Source organism: Carassius carassius, chromosome 18, assembly GCF_963082965.1.
Source record: "Carassius carassius chromosome 18, fCarCar2.1, whole genome shotgun sequence".
Classification (NCBI taxonomy): domain Eukaryota; kingdom Metazoa; phylum Chordata; class Actinopteri; order Cypriniformes; family Cyprinidae; genus Carassius; species Carassius carassius.
In genome coordinates this window covers 4,481,405-4,499,048 of record NC_081772.1, presented here as the reverse complement: position 1 = coordinate 4,499,048, position 17,644 = coordinate 4,481,405, and the positions used below count along the sequence as shown (strand labels likewise).

Genomic DNA, 17,644 nt, shown 5'->3' with positions numbered 1-17,644 from the left:
CAATATCCTCAAATAATCCACTTTACGTGCTCCTGTTTGGGATAGCAAACGGACTAGTTTCTTCAAAAGATATGAATCAGTCCAGGCACAATAGTAACAATGATAACTACTAAAATATATACAGAAAAATATATGTACGTTATTTTGGGTGAAGCTTTCTAGCAGGCTTTATACATTTCTGTCATCATTTATTCGCCGTCATGTTGTTCCAAACCTGTTCGACTGACTTTTGTTCAGCTAGTCTAGTACCAAACCAACACTAACTAGTTCTAACCGGCATAAGTGGCCTTTTCAGCAGGAACTGCTTTATATTTAATACACTACCAGTAAAATGTTTCTTAAGGTCTCTTCTGCTGCATTTATTTGATCGAAAATAAAATGAACATTTTGAAATATTATTACAATTTAAAATAACTGTTTTCTATGTGAATATATTGTAAAATGTAATTTATTCCTTTGATGAAAAGCTGAATTTTTAGCATCATTACTCCAGTCTTAGTGTCACATCATCATTTAGAAATCACTCTAATATGCAGATTTGCAGCTCAAGAAAGCTTTCTTTATTATTAAAGCTGAAAACAATTATGCTGGCAAAAACTCTAGTCTACCACATCCAGTTCTCAAGTCTTGTGGACAAATGTTCTGTATGTGTTTTATGGCCTTATATCAGTGACTTAAAAAATAGATTTTTTTTCACTAACCATGCATAAACCTTATTTTCTCAAAAACACAAATATGTACATTTATACTGCTCACATATTACAGTCTGTGCTGAATACAGTATAATCAGACTACAGCCTTGATAGACTTTCTTTTAAACCTTATCAAATATTTCTTCAGTTTAGACTTGACATGAACTCATCTGTAATAAATTCTGATATGGATATCCAAGCACAGCCTCCACCAGCAGACAGCAAAGAAATTGCAATTAACCGTCTCATCTTCACTCCACCTTCTACCGATGTTGATCAGGGAAGTAGGTAAATAGCATCCGCTTCTTCCTCCATCCAAACGCCCCCATTCACATTCAATAAAAATGCTTTTAATTGCGTATACAGTCTCAATTTTAAGGTTTGGCAAATGGACGTTGAATGCATAATTTATCTTTTCGCAAAATGAATCACGAACACGGATCCACATAAACTATGGCACATGCTAACCCACTGCCAAAGGAGTAAAAACACCACTAGATAATCACAAACCAGCTATTTCCCTTCCATTGACAGATAGCAAAATTGCTTCCTGCATTCACCAGTCAGGCGACTAGTCCCAGACATCGTGCTTTTAAACAACCTGCTTGGCATTCACAAACAGGTGTACAATTTGCTACTGAAACTTGCGAAATTTAAGTGTGGTAAATATCAATGTTTCCCATCATGACACACGCCGACAAGATGAGTCCGTAATCAAACATGCAACCCATTCAATCTTTTTGGAGGGAATTCTGAATAACGATGCAGCCACAACAGATGTCTTCACATTTTAAAGAGAACATTCATCCTCCTAAACACCATGGAAAAGCAAGAAATGTTGTTGAGGCCAAATGCAGCGCTGTACAGTCACACAGATTTACAACAGCAGTCAGCCAACATGCAAATATACAGAAACAGCCCACGGGCTGAATACAGCAACTGGGGTGTCCAATCTAGCCTGATGGATGATATGAAAGAAAAATATGCTTTTAGATACAGTCAGACAGAAAAACCTTTTAAGTTGCTGTTGCATTTTAAAGCTTGCATCTTAAAGCGGTAGGACCTTTTTTGTAATTTCACACTCCATTCAGCACAAATTCACCTGGCTCTGTGTGTGACACCATGACAACAGGTGAAGGAAAAAATACTAGGGGTTAAAAGAGAATTACATTCCATTGCTTCCACTGAATGTTTATTACATACTGTACGATAGGTCAACATTAATACTACTATTCGCCAGACTCTAAAGAAGGCCTATAATTAAAAAAATATTATTAATACTATTATTATGTTATTCTTAATAAGCCTGAAAAGTAAATATTAATAGATTTTCCTGAAAAGTTTGCTCGTGCTATCATAATTTGATGTATTGTAACTAATGCAATGCTATTTAAACATTAATCTTAAGTCTTAAGTATCTAAATAGTTTCAGAAGACACTGTATATAATAATACGTGTACATAACATCAGTAAATACCAATCTTAAACATCATAAATTTCACTGCCACCAGTATTAGCTTTAGATAAACCCATCGCTTGAACCGACCTTATTATTCCAGATTATCAGTTAAGACTACAGAAAACAACAGCTATGAAGGACACAAATAAACGCGTTCATTAAAGTGTCTGAAACTTGCTGCATGGCTTACAGATAAGCTCATGATTAGGAGACACAACGACAGCAATATTTTTAATAAATGCACGCAAATGCACAAGTGTATATGCAAAAGACAGAAGCAGCAGCAGAGCCTGCGTCAAAGCGGGACGCTCCTGGGGTGGCCCTTGTATCACAGTGTTAATCATCTGTCTAAACTGATTAGTTTCCTAACTGAACAGCCAAAACTGCCAGTGCCATTATAGGTCATTTGTCTGGAACGGCAGGGGAACACTGGATGCTCCAACTCTGGAGAGCTCTTTAGTACAACAATCCCGAGCCCTTGTGAGCACCACAGCCCGGATTTACTTTAAAACCACAAACTCTATGGGATTTGGTGTACTGGAGAGCACCAAACACTCCTGGGGCTGCTTATGTGCACACTGGGATCTTTTTACATATCTATATTTTCATCTAGACACAATAGAGTGCTTGCCTACTTTTTCAGCAGAGGAAGTTCTCCAAGTATTTTTTCCATTCATATTTTTCACAGGGATTTAAAAAAAAAGACTTTATTTTAAGCCATGAACCAAACCAAACAGCTCTAAAGTGAATAAAAAAATCACAAAATTTTATTTGAACCAAAAAAGTATATGAAAAGAGATACAGACAAAGGTACAAGCCTGTGAACTTTGGCTTTAGTGAGGACTACAATCCCATATAGCACTGTGAATGGCATAATCATATTAAAAATGGTGGAAAAAAATATCAAATTTATCAAATTTATCAAATTTTATCAAATATTTTTTTGCCAAATATGCATTATTCTGACAACTGCAATCTTTAATATCTAAAACTATAATGATAAAGATACAGAAATAAACAGAGTAAAGATTTTATTTCCAAAACCTGTATATAACGCTCTATATCTGAAGAAAAACATATTCCAGCTGCTAGTGAGTTTTCGTGAGCATCGGATGAGGTGGATTTTGTGAGAACATTACTCTGAATCATTCTGCCACATGCGATTTTCTGATATCTAAGATTGTGTCGTCCATCAAGCGCTTATCCCTGCAGAGTTAGGGCATCGTTCCTCAAGTCCCTGCTCATTAACATAGATGCTTGTTCATTTATAATGTGAGGAGAAACACACTCAGGCCGTGAGCCGCAGCTTCAGTTCTCCACGTGTGGCTCTCGTAGCAGGGCGTATAATGCATGGCCCGAGGCCGATCTGTCTTAATGAGACAAGGTTTCCTGCAAAGAGTCTGTGTTTGCCTCCATGTCAACGGCCCAGTAGCTTGTCTCGACTCATTCCCAAAGACGGGACTCACGTGGAGTCGGAACTGCGCTGGATAACACGGCTGTCATTTCCAAGCAAACAGATCAAAGTCACTGTGCTAGTGTCACTTGGATGTGGAAAATGGCATTGCTGGAACTACAGGATGAGCTTTCCAACTGTGAATTCAGACCAACACACTACAAACACTCCAACCAACTTGATCAGTGAGGTCAACATTAATAAAATAAAACACGTTATGTTTTAAAAATGTACAATATATTTATTAACAAATATAATATAAAATATATTATAAAACAATATATTTATGAATGATTTAATGAATATGTGTATGTGAATTTATTATGCATGGGGGTCTTATTCCATTATTTCATTATATCTAATCTCGCATTAGATATAATGAAGGGAGACGTGAAAGACGAACATCGCGTTGTTTTCATATGGATTATTTTATCACAGAATATCTGTTTTCGGCAGCACTTGTTTAGTTTAAAAGTAGACATGTCATGCTTTCTATAGATATCTCTCTCATGTCTCTTCGTTGAGTATTCACTGAGTTACAGTTCATTTTAATGACGCATTTGTAAATGAAGATCAGGGCAGACAAAGGCTGCAGACAGCACACTTTCGAACGTTTCACTCTTGCCGCGGTGACTGACTGCACACGCGCACACACACACACACAGCACATGCACTGAATATAACAAAGCACCTTGAGCAAAGTCTGCCACATATTTCTGTGAAGGGAAATGACAAGCAGCAGCTTCTAATTCGTTGTTAACATTGAAGTATACAGAGATAAAACAACGCAAGTATCGATAACAGTATCGTTTGTCCTGAAGCTTATCGGTACTCCGGTATTGACCCAATTATGTACCGGTCCAAAAAAAACCACCGGTTCTCGGTATCTATCTCTACTAACTAGTCATTCAGACAACACACTAGCTAGTCAATTCTGAATACACACATCCCAAACACACACAAACACACAATTTCACGATGCAGTGTGATGATAAATTGCCATTTCAAAACCAACGAGTGAGTCAAATCTGCTTGTGTTTGTATGTGCCTGTGATACAGCATAATCCTTTTACTTCTGAATTCTGTCACCGGCAAAAATCTGTCCCTAAAATACCCTCTGCTGCACACTGAATTTTACAGAGATTCCCTTCTCAAGTGATTGAGAAAACCACAGCCAACATGTTGGCACCAAGGAACCAGCTCTCCTTGATCAGATGAGATATTCAGGTCGGTTTTGGTGCCAATCAGGGCCAATGTCTCGCAAGTCAAAAAATATGGGCTCAGTCTTCAATCTGTCTTGTTCTGTTGTGAAATATAGTGTTTTTAGGCAGCTGCTCATTGAGAAACAACACATTTCTGAAGCATGACTTCCCTTCTGAGTGTGACAGAGCAGTGCCACTGGCGTCTTCCCCGAAAACAGCTGCCGGCCTTAAACACCGCATGTCAAAGACTTTACTCCCCCATTGCAATCTCAAATCTATATTTTTATGCTGATAAGACACTAGGAACAATATAAATCAGCTCAATGGCTCTGAAACAACCTTGAATTTCCCGACTTCTTGAAGTTTAATTTCATCACTTTTGAAAAAGAATATGTTAACGATTCCAACCAATGAGTGCACTACAATGACTGAGTTCAATTCTGAGTTTTCAATCATAAATGAAGCAGACACAGATTTACGGTCAGATATGTGTAATGACCTTTTTAGATGAAATGAGAAATACTGTATGACCTAGAGAAAACCAGCTCTTATGAAAAAGGAATATAGAAGGTAGAATTGCATACTGCATTTTACTCTAATGAGTCCTTCTATGCCAGACTTTAATGTGGATTTTATTTTTGTGCTGTAGATGGATGTGAACTAATGATAAATGGATGTGAACTAATGATAAAATGTAGCATCGCTCATTTGTCAATGGATATAACAGCACTGATTCTCCTTTAATATAACTGAGCACTTTCTGAGTATAAGCTTATGTTCTACTAAATTCAAAGCTTTCGCACAAAAAAAGCTTTGCACAAAGGTTAATCTAAATCAATAATGGAAAAACACTAAGCAGTACATTTAGCAAAATGTACAAAATCTTTCAAAAACAGATTTCTGGTGACATAATTCATAAACAAAGAAAATAAATAAATAAATAAATACTATAAATGACAATAATTAATATGTTTTAGAAATAAAAATATATATTTTTAAATAAAATAATTTATAATAATAATAATAGTGCCTTTTTTCTTTGGATTGGGTTACTTGTCTAAACAACCACAGTTTGTTTTTATGTGATGTTTTTCGATGATGAAGTGGGTTTTTCTGACATAAATAAATAAACCATACCAGTCAAAACAAAGAAATATGTTTAATAAAAAAATAACAAAAATAAAACTGGTGTCTATCTGCATAAAATAAAATAATAATAATAATAATAATAATAATAATAATAATAATAATAATAATAATAATAATATTAATAATAAAATCAGAATTATTGTCTGTCTAAAAGCAGTAAGTACAGATTATTTTACAGAAAGTTTAGAAAACAAAGCAATATATAGAGTTCTGTTGATGGATATCTAGTTTACGTCTAAATATCTTTCAAAGATTTCCTTCCACTATCCAGATTTTCTAGAGATTTTCCGGTGTACTAGTGCACCGTCTCACTCAGAAAAAAAAAATCTGTAAAACTAGCCAATCAAATAGCTGATTTTCTTCTAGCTATTGCCATTTTGAGTGTAATATGGACAAAGATGGTCAGTGAACGGACTGAAGCTGAGACAATTTCCCAACTGGACAACAGCCAAACAAACCCAAATGAGCCCGAATTGGTCAAATGAAGCCGTATGAAACATTAGGAGGAACAGACTGTCCAAAGTTTTTAGAAAGCATTCCACGCTCAGCATTATTTGACAGGAACATGTTCCATCTCTAAAAACAGCCATGAGCACAAAGACCGAAACCTTGCTAACCTTGCCCACTGCACTTAAGCACAACACAGCTGTATTAAGAGAGAAAGCCACACTCTTCACACTGCTGCTGGTGTGTGCTGACCCATGAAGGATCTGCGCTTCTTTAAAGGGATTTAGCAGCAGGAAACAGAACTAAAACCACCAGGGAATCCAAGTTCTCTGTCAACCAGATCTTAGATCTAAATTGCCCCGATGTGCTAATTTGGTCAACAAGGTGAAACGTGTTAGTGAATAAATCAGCCAACCATCAAAGTCAAGAGAACCCAACTGTTTTTAACTAATTAAGAAAGTGAAGGGAATTCATTGAGCTGGAAAAAGATAACCACCAAAGTCATACACTGCCATTCAATGTTTGGTTTTTTTTTTTGGATTGTGATTGATACTGCAGCAAATGAATGAGAAAATAAATATTCTGTATCAGTTTTTGTCTCTCTAATGCACACATGAAAAATTATTATTCTAGAACAAATCTGTTTCCTTTCATTTAACATGCAGTTTCTGATGTTTCTACTCAATTTCATGCATTTTCAAATTGGTAAGTAATTAAATTCAAAGCGATCTGAAAAGTGGAGTTCATTGAGTTTGCAAACAATTTGATTTACTTAAAAATTTAATGTTACTGAGATCTTTTTTTTTTTTTCTTTTTGAGATGATCTGCTTCTTCATTTACTGAACTATATGAAGTAATATGTATAAACAAACAAATAAATAAAATATTTAGACGAGGACCTGAAATACCAATGCAATATTGCAACAAATATATATTAGTATATGATTGTATCAGAAGACTACAAAAAAAACCCTGCTAACAAAAAGAGCTTAAATCTGTATTAGGTGGTTTGCTGGTCTTAGCTGGACTCCAAACTTGTTTGGCTGGTCTTACCTGATGGTTTTTAGCAGTTTTGTCCAGTTTTATTGGGTTGGTCAGGCTGGAAGACCAGCAAGACCAACTTAAACTAGCTTAGACCAACACATCATCTTAAAGTGCCCCTATTATGGATTTTTTTTAAAATTACTTTTCATGCAGTGTGTAACATAGTTCTAATTGAATGAAAACCTCCTGCAAAGTTTTAAATCTGAAAGTGCACCGTGTATACAGTTATTGTCTCTAAAAAGAAATTGTCGACTCTGAATCATTTAAAAGTGTCGTTTTTAAAACGAATCCCAATCTGTTTCATGTTGATGTCAACAGGAAACATTAGCATATTGCCCGCCCACTTGTTGCAGGCGCAGACAAGGAAAAACTCGGGAATCGTTGAGCAAATAAGGTAAAAAAATAAATGCATATTATAAGAAAATTAAAGTGTTTTTTGACCTTGCATGCATATCAACCTGTTGTTGGGGACTCCCAAAACCAACATTTGAACCTTTCATTACCCATAATAGGGGCACTTTAAGTTGTTGTTTTTCAGCAGGGGAGACTATAAAAATAAACATTTGCAAGCACGGATATGAATAAGCCTTCATTTACAGAGAAATAAACCATTTGGATTGCAGTATTATGTAAGTGGAGCCTAGTTTTCACGACAGGAGAGCCAAATCTGCTTCAACGCAACTGATTTAACTGTGCTTTAAGCAGTTACATTCCAAAAATGCATGCAAGTCTAATGTAATTGGCTCTTTTTCATCTTATGAGACAACTGCTAGTTGCATCGATGTGGAAAGTAAACTGCACTCATTTTATAGAGCTCATAAAAAAAACAGAAAAAACAAATGATCTTAGAAAGCCAATCTAAATCTAGATTAAAAGCTTCATTAAATGTGAAAATTGCTCAGGGAATATGCAACATCTGTTTCTGGACTGACAGAGTCTTGACCAAGGTTATCTTGTACAAACAATGATTTACAGCCTTGAAAACCATCAAGAATTCACAGCAGGAGACTCTATCAGGTTCTGGCATAAAAGTTTGCGAGAAATAGGTCTGCTTATGTGACAGTTGTTTCAGGACTGATCCACGGCCTTGGAGATGCTTTTACACCGCTGGTTATTACTCAGGAGATTTTAACTATGTCTCGCCAGCACTTTTGTGGTCAATTTCCTTGCCGGCATCAAACGCAATTCCCTGGAAAAGATATATTGGGCATGTTCATTAGTCGCAAATGCACAAGCCAAGAGAAGCGCTTACCTTTCGGATGACTCGGGTCTGTGAACTCGTACTTCCCCATTCCGACTGTACGGAGCATCTGAAGCCTGTTTGGACTTTCCTGATTGGCTGAGGCCAGCTGAGTGGTCGCCTGCCCGTTCGTTAGCGGCAGCGCGGCGGAAGGCAAAGCGGGTGGCTGTATGAGCGCGTGTGTCATGTGACCATTTCCCACCACGCTCTGAGGGGCAGGGTGAACTACCTGTCCGGCCGTCGTTAGGGGTGATGGGGTGATTGGCGGTTGGCTGGTGGCGTAGGGTGACTGGTTCTGTAGGTTTAGGACCAGGCTGCCTGGCGGTTGGGAAGAGAGGGGAGGAAGTTGGAAGTGGGCAGTCATGAGTGGATGGTGTGGTGGGATGGCCGCCTGGATGGCCGGGGTCACACCGATGATTGGAGACTGGACGGACACTCCTTGGCTATAGGCGGGCGGCTGAGGCATCCCATATGAATGGGCCAGTAGGCTGGGCTGACTGGCTGCCACCACTGGAGGCACCCATGGGGGCCCTGAGGAGCACGAAAAACCAAGTCAAGGACAAGCAACATCACATTTGACAATCAGCCGTACTCAATTATTGTTATATGGCATTTATTCACCTTGGGTAAGGAGGTGCTTGCTAAATAACCAAAGAATGAACTTTTGGAGCAGCTTCATTTAAAGTCTATGTGAATTGCTTTTGATATTACCTTTAGTAATGAGACAATTTTCAAGTGAAATAGGATACTCAATGAGAAACAATCAAAATAAAATGTAAGCTAGGATTGCAATAGACATTTTGCTGTCAGTTAGAATAACATGTATGGCCTAAAGAATAAAGAATAAAACACATATATATGTTTCTATATATATATATATGTTTATACACACACACACACACACACACACACAGTACAGACCAAAAGTTTGGACACACCTTCTCATTCAAAGAGTTTTCTTTATTTTCATGACTATGAAAATTGTAGAGTCACACTGAAGGCATCAAGGGCTATTTGACCAAGAAGGAGAGTGATGGGGTGCTGCGCCAGATGACCTGGCCTCCACAGTCACCGGACCTGAACCCAATCGAGATGGTTTAGGGGTGAGCTGGACCGCAGACAGAAGGCAAAAGGGCCAACAAGTGCTAAGCATCTCTCGGGGAACTCCTTCAAGACTGTTGGAAGACCATTTCAGGTGACTACCTCTTGAAGCTCATCAAGAGAATGCCAAGAGTGTGCAAAGCAGTAATCAAAGCAAAAGGTGGCTACTTTGAAGAACCTACAATATGACATTTTCAGTTTTTTCACACTTTTTTGTTATGTATATAATTCCAAATACAATTCTGCATGTGTTCATTCATAGTTTTGATGCCTTCAGTGTGAATCTACAATTTTCATAGTCATGAAAATAAAGAAAACTCTTTGAATGAGAAGGTGTGTCCAAACTTTTGGTCTGTACTGTATATATATATATATATTTTTTTTTTTTGCAAGGATACATTAAACTGATCAAAATTGTCAGTGAAGATAATGTTACAAAATATATGAGTGAAGTGACATTCGGCCAAGTATGGTGACCCATACTCAGAATTTGTGCTCTGCATTTAACCCATCCGAAGTGCACACACACAGAGCAGTGAACACACAAACACACTGTGAACACACACCCGGAGCAGTGGGCAGCCATTTTTTATGCTGCGGCGCCCGGGGAGCAGTTGGGGGGAAGCTGGCAAAAATTGCCAAGGCTGACTCTATTTCAAGTCATCCTGGCGGGGTATTGGGTAAAGTTTTCAACCAGCAATGATCGCGCCTCGGATGAGCCTCATAGGCTACAATATTGCCTCTGCGAAAGTATATCTATTTCAAATAAATGCTGTTCTTTTGAAAAGTTTTCACAACAATATTTAGCAGCACAACTGCACTGATAATAACAAAACATTTTCTTGAGCAGCAAATAAGCATAATAAAATATTTCCTACAGATCATTTGACACTGAAGATTGGAGTAATGATGCTGAAAATTCAGCTTTGCATCAAAGGAATAAATTACATTTTAAAATATATTAATACAAAACAGTAATTTTAAATTGTAACATTCCACAATATTACTGTTTCTTCTGTATTTGTGATCAAATAAATGCAGCCTTGGGTGAGCATAAATACCAACCCCTAACTTTTGAACAGTAGTCTATTAATAAAACAAATTTGGTCAATTTTGATATATTTTTGACTTTAACCCATTAGTCACCAACAACCATGTTTTTTAATAATCAGCAGGTAAAGTCACAGCAGTTAACTATTTGCCATTGCTATTCAGAGGTACAGTAGAAGCTATTAGCAGACACTGACATTTAAACAGCATCTGACTGTAGAAAAAAAATGAGTCATAATATTTTTTCTCCATTTGTCAAGAAGAGAGTAGAGTTAAAGTACACTATCTAGCAGATGGTCTCATAATGTGATATCAATTCTTCAGAGGTCTAATTCTTCTCAGATTTTCTCATTTTCCAGCTGTGACCTGGTAGTGCTTGAGTCAACCCAGAAATAGGGTTTGGTTCTGGATGTGGGATTTACTCATAACAACTGCATTTTCCACTGTGACACGGGCATCCAATGGAAAATATTTATTTCTTTATGCATTATTCATCTTTTGAGGGTCACATCAGAGTCATTCAGCAATGAAGTAATGCACCAAGGTTAAAACACATACGCAAGAAGCAAAAACTTGCTCTTACTGTTTATATTCATCTCTTCACTATTAATATAATTGCAAAGGCAGACAGAGTTATGATAGCAGATCCTATGGGTGCTTACACACCAGAGAAACCTCCTCTGACAGAGGATTTGATATACAATGGATATAGAAAAGAATCAACCCCCTTTTTTTCTGTGATTCAGTTTTATATATATACAACCCGAATTCCGGAAAAGTTGGGACGTTTTTTAAATTTTAATAAAATGAAAACTAAAGGAATTCCAAATCACATGAGCCAATATTTTATTCACAATAGAACATAGATAACTTAGCAAATGTTTAAACTGAGAAATTTTACACTTTTATCCACTTAATTAGCTCATTTAAAATTTAATGCCTGCTACAGGTCTCAAAAAAGTTGGCACGGGGGCAACAAATGGCTAAAAAAGCAAGCAGTTTTGAAAAGATTCAGCTGGGAGAACATCTAGTGATTAATTAAGTTAATTGATATCAGGTCTGTAACATGATTAGCTATAAAAGCTTTGTCTTAGAGAAGCAGAGTCTCTCAGAAGTAAAGATGGGCAGAGGCTCTCCAATCTGTGAAAGACTGCGTAAAAAAATTGTGGAAAACTTTAAAAACAATATTCCTCAACGTCAAATTGCAAAGGCTTTGCAAATCTCATCATCTACAGTGCATAACATCATCAAAAGATTCAGAGAAACTGGAGAAATCTCTGTGCGTAAGGGACAAGGCCGGAGACCTTTATTGGATGCCCGTGGTCTTCAGGCTCTCAGACGACACTGCATCACTCATCGGCATGATTGTGTCAATGACATTACTAAATGGGCCCAGGAATACTTTCAGAAACCACTGTCGGTAAACACAATCCGCCGTGCCATCAGCAGATGCCAACTAAAGCTCTATCATGCAAAAAGGAAGCCATATGTGAACATGGTCCAGAAGCGCCGTCGTGTCCTGTGGGCCAAGGATCATTTAAAATGGACTATTTCAAAGTGGAATAGTGTTTTATGGTCAGACGAGTCCAAATTTGACATTCTTGTTGGAAATCACGGACGCCGTGTCCTCCGGGCTAAAGAGGAGGGAGACCTTCCAGCATGTTATCAGCGTTCAGTTCAAAAGCCAGCATCTCTGATGGTATGGGGGTGCATAAGTGCACACGGTATGGGCAGCTTGCATGTTTTGGAAGGCTCTGTGAATGCTGAAAGGTATATAAAGGTTTTAGAGCAACATATGCTTCCCTCCAAACAACGTCTATTTCAGGGAAGGCCTTGTTTATTTCAGCAGGACAATGCAAAACCACATACTGCAGCTATAACAACAACATGGCTTCGTCGTAGAAGAGTCCGGGTGCTAACCTGGCCTGCCTGCAGTCCAGATCTTTCACCTATAGAGAACATTTGGCGCATCATTAAACGAAAAATACGTCAAAGACGACCACGAACTCTTCAGCAGCTGGAAATCTATATAAGGCAAGAATGGGACCAAATTCCAACAGCAAAACTCCAGCAACTCATAGCCTCAATGCCCAGACGTCTTCAAACTGTTTTGAAAAGAAAAGGAGATGCTACACCATGGTAAACATGCCCCGTCCCAACTATTTTGAGACCTGTAGCAGAAATCAAAATTGAAATGAGCTCATTTTGTGCATAAAATTGTAAACTTTCTCAGTTTAAACATTTGCTATGTTATCTATGTTCTATGTGAATAAAATATTGGCTCATGTGATTTGAAAGTCTTTTCGTTTTCATTTTATTAAAATTTAAAAAAACGTCCCAACTTTTCCGGAATTCGGGTTGTAACAAGCAAATTCAGTCCAGCACAAAGCATTGTTCTGGATGTTTGATAAGTTCAGAAAACAATATACGTCACAAAAGCTGTTCAGGTTGTGGCTGTATGCTTATGCCTACGTTTGGTATCTTTAGGTTGGGTGTTAAAGAAACAATCCACTTGTTTGAAAATAGGCTCATTTTCCAACTCCCCTAGAGTTAAACAGTTGAGTTTTACTGTTTTCGGATCCATTCAGCCGATCTACGTTTCTGGCGGTAACTCATTAAGCTTAGCTAAGGCTAAGCCTAGAAAATCGCAACTTTTCATTTTCCGTCGGTCTTGGTACACGATGTAGCAACAGAACACTCAAGTTTTAAATAGGAACAATATCGAAACTCTATGGTCATTTTTGAGTGAGATGTTAACGGTATAATTAGATTCAATAATCTATGCTAAAATAAGCTAAAAGTGCCTCAGCCAGACCCGGAGATCGGCTGAATGGATTTGAAAATGGTAAAACTCAACTGTTTAACTCTGGGGAGTTGGAAAATGAGCCCATTTTCAGAAAAAGTGGAGTGCTCCTTTAAAGAGGTTGATCCTGAACGGTAAGTGAACTTCACCCTTGTGGCGTTTTAAACTAAAAACTAATTTTCTTCTGCAAAATAGAAGATATTTTGAAGAACGTTGGGGCCCAAACAAACATGGACCCCATTGGCTTTCTCTGTATGGTCAAAAACCACTGACAAAATCTTCAAAATATCTCTTTTGTGTTCCACAGAAAGCATCTATGGCTTTGGAATGACTTAATGATGAGTAAATAATGACACAATTTAGATTTTTAACTATACTTTTCAGTCTCAGATTGATTCTTTTTAAGCATGAGGTCACAGGATGGAAACTAGATTGCTACGGTTTACCGTACAGTTTACTCACAATGCAACATGGCAGATTTATCTCATGAATATGTGCTCTTGTGGCCCCATGCCCTTCCTCCTGTACTGCAAAAATAGCTCCTCAACAATGATGGTCCATAACACAAAATACACCAGGCGGGGAAAAGATTAAAAAACATTAATCATTACACTGGCCTTCACCGCACTTTAGTCTGAAGAGACAGAAATATACTAGCGGGAATAGATTCACCGCAGCCTGAATGATGTGCGTGCATAATTCAGAACAAACTAAAGGATAGCTGCACTCAATTTCAACTGCCACGGACACGCTAACAAAAGAAAGTCCAATATTTCCTAGTCTATTAGACACAAAAGTGCTATTAACCAAAAATTTTATTCCCAGAGCATTTGAGCGTTTTCTGCAGATTTGTGCACTGCAATCGAGTCTTTTGATGAAATATCTATCATTAGATTATTAAAGAAATAAATAAATTAGAATGAAACTCAATTATAGCCCTTGCTTCAGTGCTGAAAAGCTAATGAAATTAGCAGTATGGATCCTAGCGCTGATTGCTCATATAATTACAATGTGCAGGGGATAGAATAGTTGTTTCATAAGAGTGCTTAGTCCTTTCCGAAAAAAGTCTAGATCTCTTTTTTCTTCTCAAATTAAATCAGCCACTAATTATTACAAGTTTTTTTTTTGATTAATTTAAATTAAAGTGCAAATCAGCATCATGCGAGAGTCAATTGTTTGTGAAAGTTTAGGAAAAAGTTTTTCCGAAATGACTTCCTCACTGCGCACTGCTAACCGCCATGATTAATTAATGCCCGCAGAGTCGTTATGTTGCTTTTTTGTCTCTGAGCTAATGGGACGCAGATCTGGGCTCCAGATATGTCATATTACACCAAGTGCTGTCGAATGAGGGGAAGTTGAGTGACATCTCACTTTGTGTTTCTGAGGAAGGTGCTGGAAGCGTGTCTCTGTAGAGCGAAACACAATGCTAACGCTCCCTCCCTCTGTGAGACTTCGGTTCCTGCTTAAACGCATCAGCGGGGGGCCCCCGTGGAGGCCCCAGGGGGCTTGAGAGAAGGCCGTACAAAACACAAATGTCCTCCTCAACAGCGATGTCCAATTTCCCACGTATAATCACTCAGGAGAGGCTAGTCAGGCCAGCAGTCTGTCTTTATTAACAGATCATTCAGGAAGCGTCAGTGTCATTACTTTGGTCGACCCTTCATTATGCCTCGATTTTTTGTGTTTGATGCTACACCATGATGAATTCCAAAGCAGTATCTAAAAACTCAAGACGCATGAGCCCATGTAAGCTCATTTGAGCAGGGAAATGTCATAACTAGGTGCACGTCACTATGGTCATTTCATGAATCTGAGACCTGTTCTAGTCCTGGAAGCTGATTGGTCAAGAGCACATTCCATTCCATCTAAAGACACGCCTCTTCCACAATCTGCAACCAAAAACTAAGACATGATTATGATGTGGTTTAATGATTAGTCACTTGGGATAATAAGTGTATAACATATACAACATAAATATAAATATAAATACAGAGTTGTCCACACTGAAGTTTTTTTATTTTTCTAATTATTTATTTATTTATCTGAAATAATAATAATAATTACTATTATTATTATTGTTGATGTTTTTTGACAGTTCTACAGAAGTTTCCACAAAGAAAGTTTTATATTGTTGAAAGTAGTTTTATGCATGTAGTATTATTAATTGTATGTATTAAATGTTTTCAATAATAATGATAAAGACTTTTTTTGTTGTTGTTTGTTTGTGCTATATATATATATATATTGTGGCGGGAGGAGCACAAGACAGACACAGTGGGCGTGGCGTCAGGCCTCGGAGAGGCTTTTATTAACAGAAATCAAATAAAACAGGGGATAAAAGTGGCCAAAGGGGAAGAGTGTCCAAATTAAACAGGGAATCTGGTGTCCTCGTCGTGCTGCGGGGTTTGTGTAGGTCGGGCAGTGTTCATGGAGGAAGGGTCCAGGTAAGGGGCAGAGTCCGGCGGCCGCACGCGCTCCCCTCTTCGGTCCGGGGCGCGAGGGGCGGCGGCTTCCTCTAGCGGCCACATCACTCTCGTTGGCCACGGCGCTGGCAGGGGATGGACGGCCCGGCATCCTGGCCCGACGGCCGTGTAAACGGGTGCGGTTCCCATCCGGATCGCGGGTCCGGCAGCTCACGTCTCTAGTGGCGCGGGAGTCCCTCAACGCACCCTTCCTGGACCCACGAGGACACCAGTGTGCATGCACGGGGAAGAGACCGGTCTCCCGAGGAGAGGCGCGTTGGGCTTTTAAACAGCGGCGGTGATGAGGCTCCATTTCCTTCAGGTGTGCCCCATCACACGCCACCAGCCCTGACTCGTCCAGCGCCCCTCCTCTCACACACCCACTCCAGTCGGGAGCCTGGTGAAGGGCGGCGATTTAGGACCGGGTGCCGCTGACAATCAGGGAGGAGGAAGCTGACTCGTCACAATATATATGTATATATATATATATATTTATTTATTTTTATTTTTTTTAAGGTATATTTCACAATATTGCTATTGCTCACAATATTGTTTAAATTGAGTATTGATCATTTCTAAAAAAAAAAAAAAAAAAAAAAGTTCTCAATTGTCTTTTTTGTAAGTGTAAGTATTGTAAGTGTAAGTATTATTATAAGGGAAAATATCTTATTTCTATTTAGAATCAGAATCAGAATCAGAATCAGAATCAGAATGAGCTTTATTGCCAGGTATGTTCACACATACGAGGAATTTGTTTTCGTGACAGAGCTCCGCAGTGCAACATAACAGCGACAGAACAAAAAACACAATAAGGAATAAAAAAATACAAAAAAATACAAATAGGTGGGTAAGGATTGACAATATACAAATTGACAATGTATGGCAGGTATATTAAAAAGAGCATTTATGTATGTACATGTATATTATGTGGAAAAATTGTAACTGTACGCTAAGTATGTGTGTTTGGATAAATAAGTGTATGTGTATATAAATATAAATATAAGTAGTATAGTGTGTTCCATGTATGTACATGTATATTATGTGCAAAAGATTTACGTGTACGCTAAGTATGTGTGTTGGATAAAAAGTGTAGTGTATATAAATATAAATAGTGTAGTGTGTCCCACAGTTATTATCAGCTGTTCATAAGATGGATTGCCTGAGGGAAGAAACTGTTCCTGTGTCTGGTCGTTCTGGTGCTCAGTGCTCTGTAGCGTCGACCAGATGGCAACAGTTCAAAGAGGGAGTGTGCTGGATGTGAGGGGTCCAGAGTGATTTTAACAGCCCTTTTGCTCACTCTGGATAAGTACAGTTCTTGAATAGATGGGAGAGTTGAGCCGATGATTCGCTCAGCAGTCCGGACTACCCTCTGTAGTCTTCTGAGGTCCGATTTAGAAGCTGAGCTGAACCAGACAGTTACTGAAGTGCAGAGGATGGATTCGATGATGGTGGAGTAGAACTGTTTTAGCAGATCCTGTGGCAGGTTAAACTTCCTCAGCTGGCGAAGGAAGTACAACCTCTGCTGGGCCTTTTTCACAATGG

The 17,644-nt window shown here is 38.3% G+C and overlaps 1 protein-coding gene and 1 non-coding gene across 5 annotated transcripts in view; both read right to left on the bottom strand.

Moving 5' to 3' along the window:
- The window catches only part of LOC132092162 (kelch-like protein 29), a 240,087-nt gene that overhangs the window by 85,805 nt on the left and 136,638 nt on the right, over window positions 1-17,644 (bottom strand). For all 4 annotated transcript variants that reach the window (XM_059498263.1, XM_059498264.1, XM_059498266.1 and 1 more), the window contains one exon: window positions 8,699-9,217. In XM_059498263.1, coding sequence (XP_059354246.1) covers window positions 8,699-9,217 — 519 coding nt within the window. The remainder of the gene's footprint in view (window positions 1-8,698; window positions 9,218-17,644) is intronic.
- Window positions 10,401-10,541, bottom strand: LOC132092949 (U4 spliceosomal RNA). Its single transcript, XR_009422326.1, has one exon. It is a non-coding gene; the product is annotated as a U4 spliceosomal RNA (small nuclear RNA).